Genomic DNA, 19,055 nt, shown 5'->3' on the forward strand with positions numbered 1-19,055 from the left:
GTCTGAGCAGAGAACTTAGGCAGAAATTGAGAATGAGAAAGTAGAATCAGAACTCATTAAACCAAGAATTTTAAATTCCCAAGAGGTATGTAACTATTTAAACTCTTAGTGACAGTATTTAAAACTTCTGTATTCATTTCAAAGTATTTAATACAATGTTGGAATTACAGAAGTGAATATTCTCCTTATTGAGCTGTGCTAACAAGCAGGTACTTCCAAATGAGACTGTTTTGGAAACATCTGGAATTCTAAAAATCTTTTTGTATGTAGGGTACAAAATAATAAATTCATCTTATAAATACTTTCAAAGAGAAGAGAAATATTTTATGTAGGACAATATTTCTGTTTGCACTGAATCTTATCATGCACTTTGGCTTTGAGAAATCCTGCCTTCTTTATCTAAACTTATATGAATGGAGGAGGTTGCTTAACAAAACAAAAAGACCAAAAAGAGGAATGAAGAAAACTCTCTCCTCAAGGAACACTCTCAGCCCTTTAAAACTTAACACACAATAAAAATACTTGCTTTATGACAATTACCAACCTAAGCAGCTATTCAAAGTTCACAGCAATTCAAAGAAAAAGCCAAATATCTTAAAGCAGAATCAAAGGCACTTGAGACTTCCTGAGATTACAGGCCACATACATAAATATCAGCACTTAGTAAAATCTTCCATATCCCATTGTGTATTATAATTTTATAAATACCTGTGCAAAGACTTAGCTACTCTCTCAACAGACTTCTAGATTATTCTTTCCAGCTGGTGTGCACTCATTGAATTTACTGACTGCTGATCCATGTATTTGCAATTATTTACTTGATCTTGTTTAGGTTAAAAAAGAAAGAAAGAAAAATGAAGCACTTTTCTGAATAACTTGTATAAATTATAGTCAAGTTCTCCAAAGACTTTGAAAGAATTCAGTTCTCTTGGCTAATTAACTGCCAGAGCACTTCCTGAAACCAGTATTGTGTGTAAAAGACGTCAGGACAGGCGCAATATGGATGCATATTCAATTCTGCCCCAGACTGAGAATTGGTCCGTGAACTTGAATGCCACTTTCTCCTTTACAAAATGAGGGAACATTGATGGTGAATGAATGGGTACTGAAGTACCTCACTAGTTGCTAATATAGGCACCTCAGGAATGAGGATGACTTGTTAAACTCGGAAATGACAACACAAAACAGATCATTCTAAGTCAGAAACTTTAAGGAGGTCCCCAGACTGCTGCATCTGCCAAGGTTCCCTCAGGTGGCTCTAATACCCTACCAGGAAATGGGCAGGAACCTTGCAGCTCCTGGACACTGCAAACACAGAAACAGAACATGTTCATGAAAAGATGCTACTATGTTAGAAGTTTGGGAAATTCACACTTTAAATGTACTAGGACTATTGCTATTTAAATAGCTTTATTAGGTGTCTTTTGTAAAGGATTACTTAATATAATTGCTCAACCTTAACTTTTCTTTCTGGTGCACTTAAAATTTTGAATTTGTTTACAGTATATTTGTTATAACTGAGGAAGAACGTGGTGAAGTTTAAGTCAAACATTTCCTACCCCTGATAATATCATTTGTGAAGTAAGTAATACCTCTGCCAGGCAGGGCTTGACTTCAGTGATGAAGGCCTTAGGCTATGTCACACCATTCCAAGTACATAAAAGTTACTGGATATATCGGATGATTGACAAATTTTAAGGTAACTAGAAAGGTTCCCTTTCTCTAAGCATCAGCTACCTAATTACATCTGAGAATACTCTTAGGGAATTATTTAAGGAAAAGGTCATTTTGATTTTCCATTAGATCACTCCAGATAGAAATAGCATGGGTAACATATGATATTGCTTTAAACACAGGCTAAGGCATCAATGGCTGAGCACAGACCATCATTAAAAATAATGGAGCTGGGCCCAAAGGACACACAGCTCAGGCAGGACTCTACATGAAGGGGGGACAAGGTGGAGACAGGCAAATGTGGATACCACTGCAACACTGCCGAGTGTTACCTACTTCTCTCTGTTCTATCCTGGGACAGTGACTCACTGCAGCTTTTTGACAGTTTCTGCACTCAGTTTTTATGGAAACTTATTTAGCCAGCTAAAAGGGTGCAAAGGAGTTCAAACAACCTAACATTGAAAATGTATAACTTCGGGCAAGCAATTTTACCTCCCTGTGTCTGTTTCCTCTTCTGTAAAATGAGGAAAATAGTAGTACCTATTGCAAAGGGTTCTTGTGAAAAGGGTTCTTGTGGACAATGAGCCCACATCTATAAAATGATTAGAATGTGAATGGCACATGGCAGGTGCTCAGCACAGGTAGGTAAGGGTTGGCTAGTGGTAGGCACAGTGCTACCAGCACATGTACTCATTTCACACTTCGTGTGACAAGGCCCCATAGGATTGCAAAGAAACATTGCAATTCCAGAGTTCTAAGGGCAAGAGGAAACCTTGGAAATCATCTCTCTCTTCTGAGGGTTGCCCTTAGTCTAACACTTGTGTTATTTAGTCCATGTATACACACACAAAAAATTAGCCTTATTTATAGTCTAAGAAACTGACCATAAACTTGGAACTTCATCTTCTGAACCCATGTGGCTATTTGCACACATTTTTGGGTCATCTGACTCTGCTGCAGCTGGGCTGTGGCAGCTGCCTTCAGACCTGACAGTGGCTCTCTAGTTTGCCACAGTCTCTACTACTTCCTACTCTCCATTGGCATTAAATCAGGTATGGGTTGCTATTGTATAAGAAAGAGTTTTGTATTTTTATTAAAAACAAAAACAAATTTAAAAACCTCTCTTTTGATGCAGACATCAGCCCGCAGTGTCTGCAGCGTCGTGGATGAGACATGAGATAAATTCACACGGACTACCGAGTCCTGTGGAGGAACAGGGCTGCTGGCATGGCTACCCTCTCAAGGGGAGAGCACCTTGGAGCGGCCTGGCCACTCTCTCAAAGGAGAGCTCCCCAATCCTTCCCTTCACAGAGTTCTTTTATTAGGTTTCAATTTGCACAGAAATACAGGTAAAGTTCATTAATCACTGTCAGGCAGTAAGGATCAAATGATAGATAATGTTCAAAGAACTAAAAAGGGCTCCCACTGAGTTGGGGTCTTATCCCCTAAAAAACTACAGAACTTGAGGAGCTAAATTCATTTACTGCCCAGGCCTTCATAATCTAATTAAGAGCATCCTCAGCAAGCAGGTTTCACAGGATCCTACATATTCCTTTTTCAGGTCTGATCATCCGGGGAAGCCCACAGTCCTCAGTGTGGATTGTACCACCCCTTGTTATTGTCACAGGCTTGAGTTTGGCAGAGGAGACAAAGGCAACCAGGAGATTTGGATGTCTTGCAGGCAGAATGAGGACTCAGGCTTTGACAATGCCGAGGGGCAGGGGTCGATCACCCCCTCTTTTCCACAGCTCCCTGAGTCTTTCCCTGAGGGCCTTCTCACGTGATCGTGACTGGCTTAGATCCATCCTCCTCTGAGGAATGTTACCCATCATTGGCTAACTGACCAAGCAATGGGGGCCAGGCAAGGAGCAGGCAGCACTCCTGCCAGGGAGATAAGCTTGTCTCCTTAGTGGCTTCTGGTCTGGAGATCTCTCACTTAGCCTTAGCCATGGGGGGTTACAGCTCCTGAAACCAGGCAGGGTGGTTCCCAACACTCTTTGTACCTGCTTTTTTTATCAAAAGTGGAAAAATAGAATTCAAACCTCATAGGACACTTTATTTTTCTCACACCTGGACCACTTTTATTTGGCAACTAAGGTATTTGTGTTTGTGATCCCTAATCTAGTCCAAACCTCATCTTTCACAAATATGAAAACTAAGGAACCCAGGGAGTTTCATTGACTGTCTGAAGTTCAAAGTCTTGTTAGTGGCAGAAGCTGGGGCCACATGCAAGTCTTTTTTTCCCCTTGTTAGTGTTTCCATTTGCCGCCCCCCGCCCCACACTTTTTTCTTTCCAAATGGATTTGCTAACATAGGTTCACTTCCTATCTGTCCCCAAGAGAAGAGCAGAGATTAGAGGAAGTGTACCAGCTACAACAAAGAAGCACAGAGGGTAGCTGCAGACACAAAAGGACTGGAAGGGGTAACCCACCATTAGTGTTAATATCACTGGTACCTTAGGCTGCTGTGTTTAAATATTGTCATAGATGAAGCTGAAGGAATGATGCTCCTCTCCCACCAACTGCTCCAATTCATTTGTGTTTAATTGCCCCATTTCATGTATAATTATGAATTCTTTTCCTATTGTTTCCTAACTTACTTGACTAAACAAAATGGTGATCTGGGTGATAAGAATATGTAATACAGCACATAAGAAATCCCCAAACACCTAGAGAGAATAAACTGGAGAAATAAAAAAGAAGCAAAAGGGAAACTGAAGCTGTTTCTACAGCTTATTCAGGCTCCTCTATAGACAATCTTTTGAAGTCTTTTATTTCCCCCTAATGAAATGAGATTGTTCTCAGTGCTAGGTATGAATGGATCATTAAAAAAATAAGTGTGAAGCAGAAGGCAGAGTCTCCAGGGAGAACAGTGCAGTAGGTTTGGTGGCATCGTCCTTTATGCTCCCAGAACACTGTGCAAGCTGCTACTTGGACTCCTGTCACATTGTTGCATATATTTGATTACTTGCCTCCCCCCACCCCCACCCACTGTCTAGCATCCTATAGATTGAGCTTCCCAGGAGAAAGCAACAACAGCCAAAGAATTCTAGAATCTGGAAGAGGCAAGGAAATGATTCTGCCCCGAAGCCTACAGAAAGAATGCCAGCACCATGATTTTAGACTTTTGACATCCAGAATTATTACGAGAGAGTAACTTGGTGTGGTTTTAAGTCACTAAGTTTGCTGCAGCACCAATATGAAACCACTACATTTAGTGTAAAAATAAATAAACAAACAAATAAATAAATAAATGTCATTTGAATGAGTAAATAAGCAAATAAATGAATCAATGAATGTAGAGAATTTTAGATCGAAAGTGGAAAGGCTTATGTTTAGGGCCCAACTTAGGTAACAATCAGTGGGCCCCACCATTTAGCCTCACCAGAATTGTTCAGCATAAAGAGCTGAGTCCATAGAGTCAGACAGACAAAGACTGGAATCCCTCCTAGGTTCCTTCCAGGCCATGTGTCCTTGGGCAGGTATGCAGCTCTCTGAGCCCACATCCACAGGTGTGAGATAGGGACAGTACCTCCTTTTTAAAGGCATTGTGGGACTGCCATCTGGTTGCATTCAACGGGACTCTGAACTAGGTAAATTTGAAATTGTCACGTAAAAATGTTACTAATGTCATTTCATGAAAAAACCTTGAAATCATATAAATTCTCAAAACTATAAAACTACAGAACAACCAAGCTGATAAACTGACTGCCCCATGGTGGGTCCGCTTCAGCTGCTGAACAGAAACACACATCGTCCTTTGAGAGGGCCCATTTTGAATTACACAAGTTATACATTATACCAGTATAAGTTATGAGAGGTTTTTAGGAACACATCCCTTAACAAAATAGGACTATCCTTAATGCATGCAAAGCAATTAGCACAGGCCTGGGACACAGAAAGCTATCACTCTGCTGGTATTGTATTAGCTCAAAAATGACAGCCTCAGAGCAGACACTGCCACAGTGGAAAATGAAAGCAACTCCATCTTTCCCGTGGGCTGAAGTGTTGCAGGGGCCTCTGGTTGCTTTTAGAGTAAAACTTGCTGCTGGAAAATCTGAGTCAGGTGTGCTAGTAACAGCCCACATTATGAAGCAATAAATCTCCCAGCTCTTATCTGTACCACAAAATTTGACTTCAGGAAGGTATTAACTACATGCTCCACCAGTATCACCACGTACATCTTGTGCACACCTATTTTGTGGCTATTGGCCATATTCAGAATACCAGAATTTGTGACATGACAGGGACCCCTTGGGCCTTAGTGCCGCCCAGCAAGATTTCTCTTTCCCTTCTCTCCATTCTCATTTCTTGAGTCCCCAGAGAACAAGGTTGTACCTAGTATATACTTCAAGCTCAGATATTTACTGTATCTTTCAGTATATACTCAGGTATATACTAAATAACTTGAATGTATAAATAACCTTATGAGTCATGGAACCTATGTCCTTCTCCCACTGTCTACATAATGAGCTGAGGCCAATTAGCGCAATGACTGAAAAAACCCTCCCATGTAGTATTAATTCAAATGATTTACTGCCTTCTCCCTAGAGGGAAGCACTGAGTTCCCAGATCTAATAGACTAAGTTACAGAGAGGAAATAGTTTTAAAACACATTTTTTAAAGTGCATCTGTTTTTCTAAGTAGCTTCCAGTTTCATAAGTTAAATTCTGATAATGATGTTAAATGTCTACACCACTGATTTGGCTAGTAAGTGATGGAGCAATTAGAAAAGAATGATCAAAAGAAAAAAAGCACCTGGATGAGCAGCAAGGAGGGTTTGGAAAAAGCACCAAGTGATGCCGAGTTCTTCAGTTCTGACTCAGGCCTGCTGTGACTGGTGAGGGGGAGCACACGACCAATGTTTCAGGGTCATAGGACCACATGGAACCATTTACTGTAGAATCAAGCTTCCTCCCCTCCCTTTATTTATTCAAACCTCAATTTTCTACCAAAACCGATATAAGACCTAGGGGAGACTCAGGGCTAGCAGGACTTAAGATAGGATCCTTCAGATAGGATAAGATAGGATCCTCAAGATAAGATCCTCAAGATAGGATCCTCAAGATAGGATAAGACTTAGATAGGATCCTTATCCTATCTCTAGTGACACACATCAGGAAAAGCACAAGTGCATTCCCTGAGTAAAAACCACCTTACCTTCTCAAGAAAAAAATGGATTTTAGTGATTCTTTAAAATTGTCTTCAGGGCACTAACCTGAATCGCCTCTGAGGCAGCTTAATTTACACCCTTGCATTGTACTCATTGGAGATGGAGAACAGCTGTCCCACTGTCCCAAAGTAGCCCTGTATATGTTTGAAAGGCCAACTTCTTAGGACATAGATTCCTTAAAGCTAACTCGGCCTAGATTCCTTAACTTTGTATGATACTGTGATCAGAGTCTTCCCAATTTTTCTCATAACAAATAAAGTGCAGAGCTCTGAACCCATGAGTTCAGGGAAGCTAGTGTCAAATTACCTTTACCATCTGGGTTCCTACACTTGCCTCCCAAACCCTCTTCCTTTCTAGCCAGCTAGAAAGCTAAACACCTCAAATTTTGGCCCATTTCCTTGCCTTCCTTAGCTTTTTTTTTTAAGTTCTCTACGTATAGATGTGCAATGGATGTTGGGTATCTATTTGTGATGTGAAGTGATTTTCAACAAAAGTTCTCTGTTTATCAATAAAGAGATCCAGTGCTCTTTCTGCTGTACTTCTCTTCCCACCTGCCAGAGCCTTCTCATCTGTTTGGTTAACTTGGGTTATACTCAGATTAGATGTCCTGTTTTCAAGCCTGGCCCCTTTGCTAGTGTTAAAGACCCATGGGATAAGGGCAATTGGAAGATGACAATTTGTCACTTCATCGAAATTTACCCTTCTTAGACCTCTTTAGATTCCACATGGCAAGGTGCAAGGCCACACCCATGAGACCCACACACAAGCATGACCTTGTCCAGCTCTCCTGTGCACCTTCAGTGTCACAGTCAAACTTCTTCTCTCACCAGGCTATCATTTGGTCATCTTGAGCTTCTTATTCTCCATGAGCCCACTCTGCAAATGCATCCTGCTAATCCTTTAGCTAGGCTTCCCCTCTGCCTCCAATGTCCTTCCTCTTGTTCTCTATTCCTCAGGCCCACTTTAAATGTCATCCCTCTGGGAAGTAGTCCTTAACTCCCCAGAAAGGATGAGTCATTCTCTGTCCTGTGTTCCCAGGGAATGCTGTAGCTACCTCTCTTACAGCCCTGAACACTGTAAACTTATTTTTTTACATTTTCCTACAACCAACTCTACCATCGGTTTCACAGTAGGAGTTCAACAAACATTATTGGGTTACATAAATGTGTACATGATTTCTCAAACAGAGGTAACTGTATGGCTCCCAGCACTGGGGTCTGGCCTATACTTGTTTATTTATGTCTGAGTTAGGGAGGACAGAGCTAGAGAATAATGAGAAAAACAAGCTGATCAGTGGCCAAACAACAGTAAAAAACATGGTGTACCTGATAGACCATAACAGTTTCTTCTTTTTTCTGCTCTGGAGTTCCTTGAGTCTGCAATAGATTTCGTACTGTTTCTTCCATCCTGAAAAACAAAAATAAAGAAAGAAAATAAAGAAATTCTTCAAAGAATTTTTGCTATTAATGTGAGTCTGTTTCCTAAACTTAAACCTGAAAAATCTCCTTTCTCTTCTATTGTGTTCATGCTCTATATCGGGAATCTTTAAAATCATTCTTCAGAATGTCCCTAGGTTCTCTCTCTTTACCATTCAGGTCCCTACCTCTGGCCGCCTGTTACCAGTACTTATGCAAACATCTCCCAATACCCTCTTAATTTTTAATTGCTCCCTTTTAATTTAATACAATGTTATCACATTAATAAACCTGAAGTACCACTTTGATTTTTTAAACTCAATTTTCAAAGTTGAAAAATATTACATAAATGTATTTTCACCATTAATATACTATTCCATGGTGGTCTACATCAGCACTCAAAGGTCTACTTTTTTCTTTTCAACAACTTCCTGGTATTTCATGATGTGACTGTGCCATAAATTTTTAAACCATTCCCCTACTGACAGAATTTAAATACTTCAAAATGTTTGCTCTTCTGAGCAATACATACTTTTACACATACACATTAGTGCACATTTGTGAGTATTTTGATAGTCATATTATGACAGATAATGTATATTATAATCCTATTTTGTTTTAAATATGTACCACCAATGCCCACCCCCATTCCTGCATTGCCCAAAAGTAAAGAGTGAAACAGACACACCTATTTCCATTTCCAGAAATTGTATCATGCTATTACCACTGCTTAGAATGCCAACACCCTTTCATATTCTCAAATCCCATCCATCTTTCAAAATCCATCTCAGATTTTACTTCCTAAAAAACTTCTTCAGTGGTCCTCCCAGTCTTTGAATTCTTACAGCCTTATCAGGGGTGTCCAACCTGCACTCAGCATGGCTATGAATGCAGCCCAACACAAAATTGTAAATTTACTTAAAACATTATGAAATTTTTTTCTGTGATTATGTATCACAATGTATTTAATGTGGGGCCCAAGACAACTCTTCTTGCAGTGTGGCCCAGAGACATCAAAAGGTTGGGGACCCATTTAGTTCGCAGGCCAGCACTCAGTCCACTGAGCCACACCAGCCAGGGGGGACCCATTTAAATCACTCATTCTCTCACTTAAAAATTCCCCACTTTAAATGCTCAGATATTTCATATATGCTTGTCTTGTCTTATGAAGTAAATTAAGGTATTTGGTATAGAACCATGTCATATTTTCTTGCATGTCTCCCTAATGATTTATGAAGCTGTATTTGGTACCCATTACTAAATATGAATATTTTGTTAATTTATTTAAAAAAATATTAAGTACTGACTCTTTGTCAGGCATTGACTATATGTACTCAAACTGTGTTTGCAAACTGTTTGAATGACCTTGTCCTTAACCTTACCCATGAGGTTTCAGGGACCAGAACTCTGAGAGCAGAACACTTGCACTACTGCACTGAACACAGTGTTCTTTTGCCTAGAATCTGAGTTGGTTGTCTCTTCCAGTCCCATCCCGAAGCATGTGTTTTGGTGACTCAGCATGATACTAGTTTAAGGCAGAAAGCAAGCTGATTCAGCTTCTCTCTTTTGCTCAGGGCTTCTAAGATGACAAATTAAGGGTTCTGGGAGGCCCATGAATTCCCTGAAGTGGTAAGACCATTATTATAACAAAGGTAGTACAGTTCAAAATGCCAACTTTTCTAATATATCATACAACTACTTAGCAACAGAGAGAGGAAACTGCAGCTGAACTAGTCCACTCCAAACCAGGACTATAATTGGGGATATTCTGCCTTCAAAGAAGATAGCACAGACCCATTCAGGATTTCAATAACATGGTGGACTCCATTTAAGAGTGTTCAGAGAATGCTGTGTGACCACATATTTGTACAATCTAGTTTTTCATGTGTCTAGCCAAGAAAGCAAAATCTGTTTCTTATATTTTCACAAATCTTATGTTATTAATAATAGTAACTCAAAATTAAATTGTACTTTTAACTTGTCTAAGAATTCTCTCATCTAGCCCTGGCTGGTATGGCTCAGTAGATTGAGTGCGAGCCTGCAAACCAAAAGATCATGTTCTATTCCCAGTCAGGGCACCTGCCTAGACTGCAGGCCAGGTACCCAGTAGGGGGCACACAAGCGGCAACCACACAACGATGTTTGTCTCCTTCTCCTTCCCTTCCCCTCTCTTTAAAAATAAACAAATAAAATCTTTTTTTAAAAAAGAATTCTCTCATCTATTCATCATTATGATGTTCTTTAAAAATATATCTGTGGTAGATGAGAAAGCTGAGAAAATAGAAAGGTTAAATGACTTACAGGATTATAGTTTAGTTGAATAGGAGTTAGAATTAAACTATTTTTGCTGACTGTAAAAACAATAGTAGTCACTTTCCACAAGGCCTTATTTACAAGCAGGGAAATGATTTTAAATGAAGAAGAGTTTTAACTACTAATTAGAAGTTATCTTGATGAACAGTTATTGGATGCTGAGCCCAACAAGGCAACAATATTGTTTCTGACCTGAGGAGAGCTTAATATCTGGTGGAAGAGACAAACTAAGGTTTTTGGGGAAAATGGGTGTGATAAAGTCACAAATTCTGAACTCAAGACTGATCAGAGCCAATTTCTAATACTCTGTGTCATTGTATATAGGCAGAAACAATCTTTTTCTTGAGTGATAGTGAATTTTCCTCGATGTATGTACACCTATCATAAACAAATAAACAAAAAGGTGATGACTTGCCCAATTTCACTCAGCTCATGTACACACATCTGGGACTAACCTCTGGTTTTCTAAATATTAGTCTACTTTCTTCCCACACTAGCACAGAGGCAAGAGTACTTTCTTATTTCAATCTTTGTTTCATTCATTTATAGACATTTGGCATAACAGTGGCCCATAGTTAGAACTCCATTAAAATTAAAATCTTGCCTTTAAAAAAATCAGTTAAAATATAGTTCTGTGACCACGCATATCTTGCTGAATTATCTCTTCTGTATAATTAAAAGTTCTATGCACAAGTTGCTGGATCAAAAAGAAAAAAAAACTCTATTCACCTTTCTCCAATTTTTCTTTTTTTTTATTTTAGAAAAAGAAAAAAGTGGGGGTGAAAAGAAAATTGTTGAAACAGAATTTCAAACAGCCCATACTCACATTATTTTACTGTGATTAATTAAATTAATTATAATTAAAACCAATTACATTTCCAAGCTGCAGCTTGGAACAGAGCTACACGGATTGATCCCAACACTTGGTAGAAAATTAAGTTGTCTCATATTTTCATAACCTCTATGAATCTGGTCACAGATAAAATACTTCAAACCTGATGAAACTATGCCATTTTTTGTTCCCTGATGACAGCTTTTTAAAACAAAATCCTCATTTGACAAACTTCTCTATTTATTTTGCAGAAAACCAAAGACTGTGAAGCATCATCCATATCCATTGTCATCTGACTGCCCCATAACATTTTCCTTCGTTTCATTATTTTGATAGCTGCAGTATATCGTTTGCATTACCAATGTGTACACAGAATAACTCTATCATCTGTTTCCCCAATGTGACTAAAAATCAGTCAATTCCTTACTCCAGGTGATGCGTGGACAGTGGAGTTTTTTGGTTTCTTTTACGTTGCTGATTAGTGCCATTTATCATTGAATATTCACCTTATATAATGTCTTCCTGCTCTTTTTTTCCCTATTGTCCAACTTGAGTCTACGTCTTTTCTTCCCATAAACACTGAAAAAGTAGCTGTTATAACTAAAAATTTATAGGCCAAAATTATACTTAGTGAAATATAATTTCTAATACATATTAAATAGGCTATTTTTAGAAAGTTAAGACCTACACAAGTCAGAAAAAATAAACCAAATTCATATGCAAGCAGTATATTTTAGGCAACATAAGGTATAAATATAGTTATTTTATTTTATTAAAAATAAATTCCATGTGTTAAGGTATATATCATTTAATTAATAAATTCTTATTATAGTATTTCATTTGGGTTGAGCAAAACAAAACCCAAACAAATACAGTTTTTGCTTAAAAAGTACACTAACTTGAAGTTAGGAAAATTGAACATTAAATTAAAAAAATCAAAACCATTCAAGAGCAGGATTAGTGAGCCTTTGCACCAAAATTCTCTCTATGGGGTCCACCATTGGCATGCACCCCCTTTTGAAGTACAGATCACTGGGGTACTTGTCACTGAAACAGTATCCAGTGTCTCACAGAGATGATCTCCTAGTCATCAAAGGAAGATCTTTCTGGAAGAAAATGTTAAAAGATAATGGTTTCCAGAATCCTCTCAGGGTAGAAAACCACCTAATCATTCAGGGCCTGATGTTGCCAGATTGATCTTTCTGTTTTCTTTCTTCTTTTCTTTTCTTTTCTTTTCTTTTCTTTTCTTTTCTTTCTTTCTTTCTTTCTTCTTTCTTTCAAAGAACTTCAGTTAATGATATACATGCTTAAGTATATACACAATTTGGGAATACAATTTGGGAACTATATTAATGCTCGCAACTTTGAAGCACATCAAAAATTAAATTTATAGATGGTGAGAGAGATGCCTAGATGCTTAGACAGGTAGTAAAGAAAGTATAGTAAATATGAGCAGTAGAATCCAGTTGTTGGGCATATGGTGTTCACTGTAAAATTTGTTCAACTTTAAATATTTTATAACAAATTACTGACCCAGTTTTTTTTCAAATAGACCAAATATTTATCTCTTGGATAAAAATGTTAAACCTCTCAGTAGAAAAGTAGTAGACTGCTTCTCATCAGTTGTGTGCAGATCTGGTTGGGTGTATCTTTGTAGAGTAGGGGAGCTTGGGTATGGTGTCATTTTATATTTGGACAGAAGTCCTTTCCCAAGGTTTGTTGCTAGCCTTTATTGTTCTATGTCTGAAGGTCTTGAGGCTGTTCCCAGTCTTAGTTCTGCTTGGTCAAAACTTACTGGAACATCTAGCACTCTGGCTGATGCTGGCTTCAGTGCCCTGAATCTTGGGTGCTACTTCCACCACGCACACTGATAGGGCAGTCTGTTTCCAGACACTCCTGTAAGGGTGCCCTTTCTGTGCCACAGAAGACCCCAAAGTAGAACCATTGGCTCTCCAGTCAGCTTCTAAACTACACAAAAGCTGAGGGCAGCCTGGAAAAATAAAACCCAGGGCCTCCCTTATGCATAAGCATAGTGGGCCACCAAGTGGACATGGCCATACTCATTTAATGTGCAGACATATATACATACAAAGGCTTGGTGTTTTGCTAGAATCTTAAATGAGAAGCAAATTTGTAAGGACCCATCTGTCCTCCATATAATTCACCATCTAAAGTACCAGTTTCACTCCATCTTTTTTTCTAGCTATTTCCAGCACTAGAAAAGCAGTGCCTTCTCATTTCTTATCAAATATCATGCTTGGCTTCTTTCCAACTCCAATCCCTTGGCTAAGTTCATTAATGTCATTTATGTTGGCAAATTGATGTATTTCCCCCACACACTGGGAAAGTATTATGGTTTGGGTCATCTAGACTAGCTTAGCCTTTCATATATTAAAAGGGGGAGAATGTATGAATCTGGGTAACCTTAATTTAAAACAAAAGCATGTTTACAAGGCCTTCTCTTATTTAATATTTTATAACAGAAGTTGAATATTTCTTCATTCATTGCCTTTAAATTCCTAGGAAAAACTTGAGAAAAGCTCTAGTATTCAGAGTGACAAAATGGAAAATCACATAGATTTTAAATATATATACACATATGTATTTATATATTACTTTGTTATAATCACTATACGGCAAGAACTGCCTGATTTAATCCCTACAAGTCCACAGAGTGAGTACTACTATCTGCATTTTAAAAATATATATATTTTATTGATTATGCTATTACAGTTGTCCTATTTTCCCCCTTCACTCCCCTCTACCCTGCACATTCTCTCCCACCCACATTCACCCCTTTAGTTCATGTCCAAGTGTCATACTTATAAGTTCTTTAGCTTCTACATTTCCCATACTATTCTTACCCTCCCCCTGTCTATTTTCTACCTACTATCCATGCTACTTATTCTCTCCTCTCTTCTTTCCACTCCTCTGTTGGCAACTCTCCATGTGATCTCCATTTCTGTGATTCTGTTCCTGTTCTAGTTGTTTGCTTAGTTTGTTTTTGTTTTTGTTTTTGTTTTAGGTGTGGTTGTTAATAATTGTGTTTGTTGTCATTTTACTGTACATGTTTTTTTATCTTCTTTTTCTTAAATAAGTCCTTTTAACATTTCATATAATAAGGGCTTGGTGATGATGAACCCCTTTAACTTGACCTTGTCTGGGAAGCACTTTATCTGCCCTTCCATTCTAAATGAAACCTTTGCTGGATAGAGCAACCTGGGATGTAGGTCCTAGCCTTTCATGACTTGGAATATTTCTTTCCAGCCCTCTCTTGCCTGCAAGGTCTCTTTTGAAAAATCAGCTGACAGTCTGATGGGAACTCTTTTGTAGGTAACTGCCTCATTGTCTTTTGCTATTTCTAGGATTCTATTCTTCATTTTAATCTTGGGTAATGTAATTCTGATGTGCCTTGGTGTGTTCCTCCTTGGGTCCAATTTCTTTGGGACTCTCTGAGCTTCCTGGACTTCATGGAAGTCTATTTCCTTTGCCAGATTGGGGAAGTTCTCCTTTATTATTTGTTCAAATATCTTTTCCATTTGTTGCTCTTCCTCTTCTCCTTCTGGTATCCCTATAATTTGGATGTTGGAACATTTAAAGATATCCTGGAGGTCCCTAAGCCTCTCCTAATTTTTTTTGAAAATTTTTTTCTTGTTTTTTCATTCTTTTCTGATTGGATGTTTCTTTCTTTCTTCTGGTCCACATTGTTGATTAGAGTCCTAGTTTCCTTCCCATCACTATTGATTCCATGTGTATTTTCCTTTATTTCACTTAGCATAGCCTTCATTTTTTCATCTAACTTGTGACCAAATTCACCCAATTCTGTGAGCATCCTGAGTACCAGTGTTTTGAACTGTGCATCTGATAAGTTGGCTACCTCTTCATTGCTTAGTTGTATTTTTTCTGGGGCTTTGATCTGTTCTTTTGTTTGGGCCATTTTTTTTTGTCTTGACATGCCTGTTACATAGTAAGGAGCAGAGCCTTAGGTGTTCACCAGGGCGGGGCAACCCACATCACTGGGTTGTGACGCTGTATGTAGGGCAGGGGTCAGAGAGGGAACAATGGCATTTGATCTGCTCTGTGTTGAATTTCAGTCACTTCCCCCACTACCCACAAGTAAATTGGGCCCTTCTGGTGCTGATTCCTGTGTGCGTGGGTTTATGTATGTTCTAGGACCCTGTGGGTCTATCCAACGAACTCTCCTGTGAGGCTGGGAGTTCCTCCTGGCATCTGAACCCCCACAGATGTTTTCAATTGGTGTTTTGAAGCTTTATTTCCTGTGCTGGGACCCTGGGTTGTGCATTTTGTCTCGCTCCCAAGTTTCACCTGGTTTATCTGTGTGCAAATGTGGGACTGTCGGTCTGCCAGCCGTCTTGTGTGCTGCACCCCTCCACAATCCGCCCCCTTGCTGAGTCTGCCTGCAGCTGCCTCACACGCCCAGGGTCCGCCAGCCACCACTCCTTTTGCTGTGACCCCTCTCTGCCAGGCCACCCAACTCCGCACCTCCTGTTGGTCTGGGTGAATAAGTCGACTTTAACTCATTGGTTGTTGGACTTCCATACAGTTCAATTTTCTATCAGTACTAGTTGTTTTTTGTTTCTAAACTGTTGCTGTCCCTATTTTGGTTGTGCAAGGAGGCACAGTGTGTCTACCTATACCTCCATCTTGGCCAGAAGTCTACTATCTGCATTTTAATTTTTTTATTTTCATATATTCATTCATTCATTTATTAATTAAAATTGAAGAAATTGAGGATCTATGAGAATAAGGAACTCATTCAAAGTCATACTTCTCATAATGGTATGAGTTATATTGGAACCAATATTTGACTCTGAAACTCTCAATCTTTTAGCATGAAAGCAAACATTTAAATCATGCTAGTGTTTACTGAGCTATATATATATCAACATTTTCTGCCATTATTGTTATTATGTGCCAATGTCTTGACCAATGGGCTATTACTTGAAAATGTTCTGTACTTGAATTAATCTTTTCTCTCAATTAGATTAAGTTTCTTTTAAACCCAAACTAGGTTCACACACAGTGATATGGTTTGACATCTGTTATCTTTAGTGTAGCTTTATTATATCCTAGAGCCCAAATAAATACCTGTTGAAGCATTTAATGTTAGTCATTTATGGAAAAATATGCACTGCCCTTAGGGCACTCGCCACTGCACCCAAAATGCCACAGAAAAAAACTAGCCACGACTTGACCTCTTCCTTCCCTAAGGAGAAGCCCTCCCTTTGTGATTGCTTTCTTAACACTCTTAGTTCTTTTCCATCACAGCATCATAGCACCTTATCAATGATCTCTAATTTCCTTAATGTCAGTGATTCTGTCTTGATTATTTTTAGCAAGTAAGCATAGTTTTTGTTACTGAGTAGGTGGTCTATAAATTATTTTTGAGTGAATGAATGAATCTAAAAGCTTTTTTTTCCCTCTTTCATTCCTTAGCTCCTTATATTTCCATTTTCCCACAGACCTACATGGCCAGAGAGAAGAAGTGACCCTTAAAAGGTGCCAGCAGACCAGAAGGGCTAAGACTTGAGCTGTGACATGTGGTGCTATGATACAAGGCTCCCAGTCATTAGTCAAAAAAACCAAATATCTTCCAGAAACAACTCTTTGCTTCTTTTTTGTCACATCAAATAAATATATAGTACACATGCTTCATCTGCAGCTAATTAGCTTAGATGGTTAGAACAATGTCCTAATGGGGCCAGGCTTCTAGATTCAATATCTAGCTTGGACACCCTCTACTACCACCAGACTCCTGGCAGACTAATATCTGTCAAATTAGCCCACTGCTCTACTGCTGAGAGATAAAGGAGAATTATCTTAAATGACATGGCCTCCCATATTCCCATATCATTTCCTTTTAGATTTATTTTTCCCATTGTCCTTCCATTGCTTTCCTCAACAACCCATCCTGCATCCCCATCTTGATTGTAGTGCATAGCTTTCCTCAAGGCTGTCAATGAAAAGAAAAGCTGACTAGTTTTCAATTCTAAGAGGAAACTTTTCATGTAGAAACTTTGCTGGTTTAGAACTGGGTTCCACCTAACTGCACCAACTTGTTTTCTTAGAAAATGAGAGTTTGCTCACTTAGAAGCTAGCACATCCAAGCATGTAAGCAGGGACAATCCCCAGGCCAGCTGTGACTTTGCTATTCTTCACTCAATCTCTGCTGATCTTGGCTGCAATAGTGAGGAGCAGTAAATCTACAGTGAAGATAACTGAAAACTGCACTGAAACTGAAAGTCACTCTAGATAAATGTTGAAGGGCTGGAATTTCTTATTTCTTTCCTAGGTGATATATATTTTTAATTCAGCACAAATTTTGCAAGAATAATACCATTGCCCAGAAACTACAAGGCTCTAATTCACTCAGAGGGATGCCACACCATTCATAAACAGATCGAAAGGTACTAGACCAATTTGAATTACTGCATTATATTCACTCCAAGGCCATCTAAATGTGAGGAGAAAGTGACATAAATTTTTGCAGAGGCGCTCTTGTGCTGATCCTGCATGGGGAGCTCACCATACAGAGTTGGAATTGGAGTGGGCCAGGAAGCAAAGGTGCATTTGGACAAATCCCACTTTCCACATGGAGTTGAAAGAATCTCCTGAATGCTAATAAGCAAATCTCAGGTGTCTTTTGTGCAACAATGACATAAAACAAAATTTCATTTATGGATTCAAGTGTTTAGAGTCAAGAGAAAGAGAAACAAGGAGAGAAAGAGAGAATTCCATGTGTACAAGTGACTGCCAGAAAGGAGAGGTATACCTCATTGGCCTTCACTATCCTGGTTAACACTCTGAAGGCAGAGCTGGCACTATATCCCAAGAATCTACAAGATGCTCACAAAATGGGTTACTTCCCTCAATGGAGTCAGGTTTTTAATGAATGCCATAGTTATTAATTAAGGTGATTATTAATTTTTTAAAAGCTTTTATTTACTTATTTATTTTTAGGGAGGGAAGGGAGAGAGATAGAGAGCGAGAGAGAAACATCAATGTGTGGTTGCTGGGGGTTATGGCCTGCAACCCAGGAATGTACCCTGGCTGGGAATCAAACCTGGGACACTTTGGTTCAAAGTGCTCAATCCAGGTGATTATTAATTTTATTAAAATAAAATAGTTAATAGTTAATGTAATCACCCATGCTCAGTCTCCTGAGGTCATCTACTTAACTTCTAAATCTACCATTATAACGTGTCTGGATAGAATTCTTCAGAAAACTAAATTTCCACAAATAAAACCAGCTTCAGTTCTTTTTTAAAATTTTATTTTCTTGTATAGTCTGAGCCACAAATGTTCCTTGAGTCTAATATTGCTCAAAAAGAACTTTAAATTTCCAAGACAACTATTTTCAATATAAATGTATCATTTGCAGAATAGATCTTCATAGCTCATATCAAAGGCAGGGGAAAATTTGAAGGCTTAGCTTATTAGTAGTCCTCAATATTTATTCCTATTTACCACTGTTGATGAAAAAATTTTAAAAATATTAAATATACCACAAGAATACACATTAAATTTTAATTAGAGGCTGTTCTGTTCTAGAAAACTAATGTTACTACTTGGAGCCTCATTTTCCCATTATTTTAAATGAGAAGTTTATAATTTTACCTTGTTCAAGT

General features: G+C 38.6%; 1 protein-coding gene across 3 annotated transcripts in view; it reads right to left on the minus strand.

Moving 5' to 3' along the window:
* The window catches only part of NCKAP5 (NCK associated protein 5), an 881,281-nt gene that overhangs the window by 311,964 nt on the left and 550,262 nt on the right, over nucleotides 1–19,055 (minus strand). For all 3 annotated transcript variants that reach the window (XM_045826267.1, XM_045826268.1, XM_045826269.1), the window contains one exon: nucleotides 8,172–8,253. In XM_045826267.1, coding sequence (XP_045682223.1) covers nucleotides 8,172–8,253 — 82 coding nt within the window. The remainder of the gene's footprint in view (nucleotides 1–8,171; nucleotides 8,254–19,055) is intronic.

The sequence above is a fragment of the Phyllostomus hastatus genome, unplaced genomic scaffold, assembly GCF_019186645.2.
Source record: "Phyllostomus hastatus isolate PE091 unplaced genomic scaffold, TTU_PhHast_1.1 phas_scaffold_60, whole genome shotgun sequence".
NCBI lineage: Eukaryota > Metazoa > Chordata > Mammalia > Chiroptera > Phyllostomidae > Phyllostomus > Phyllostomus hastatus.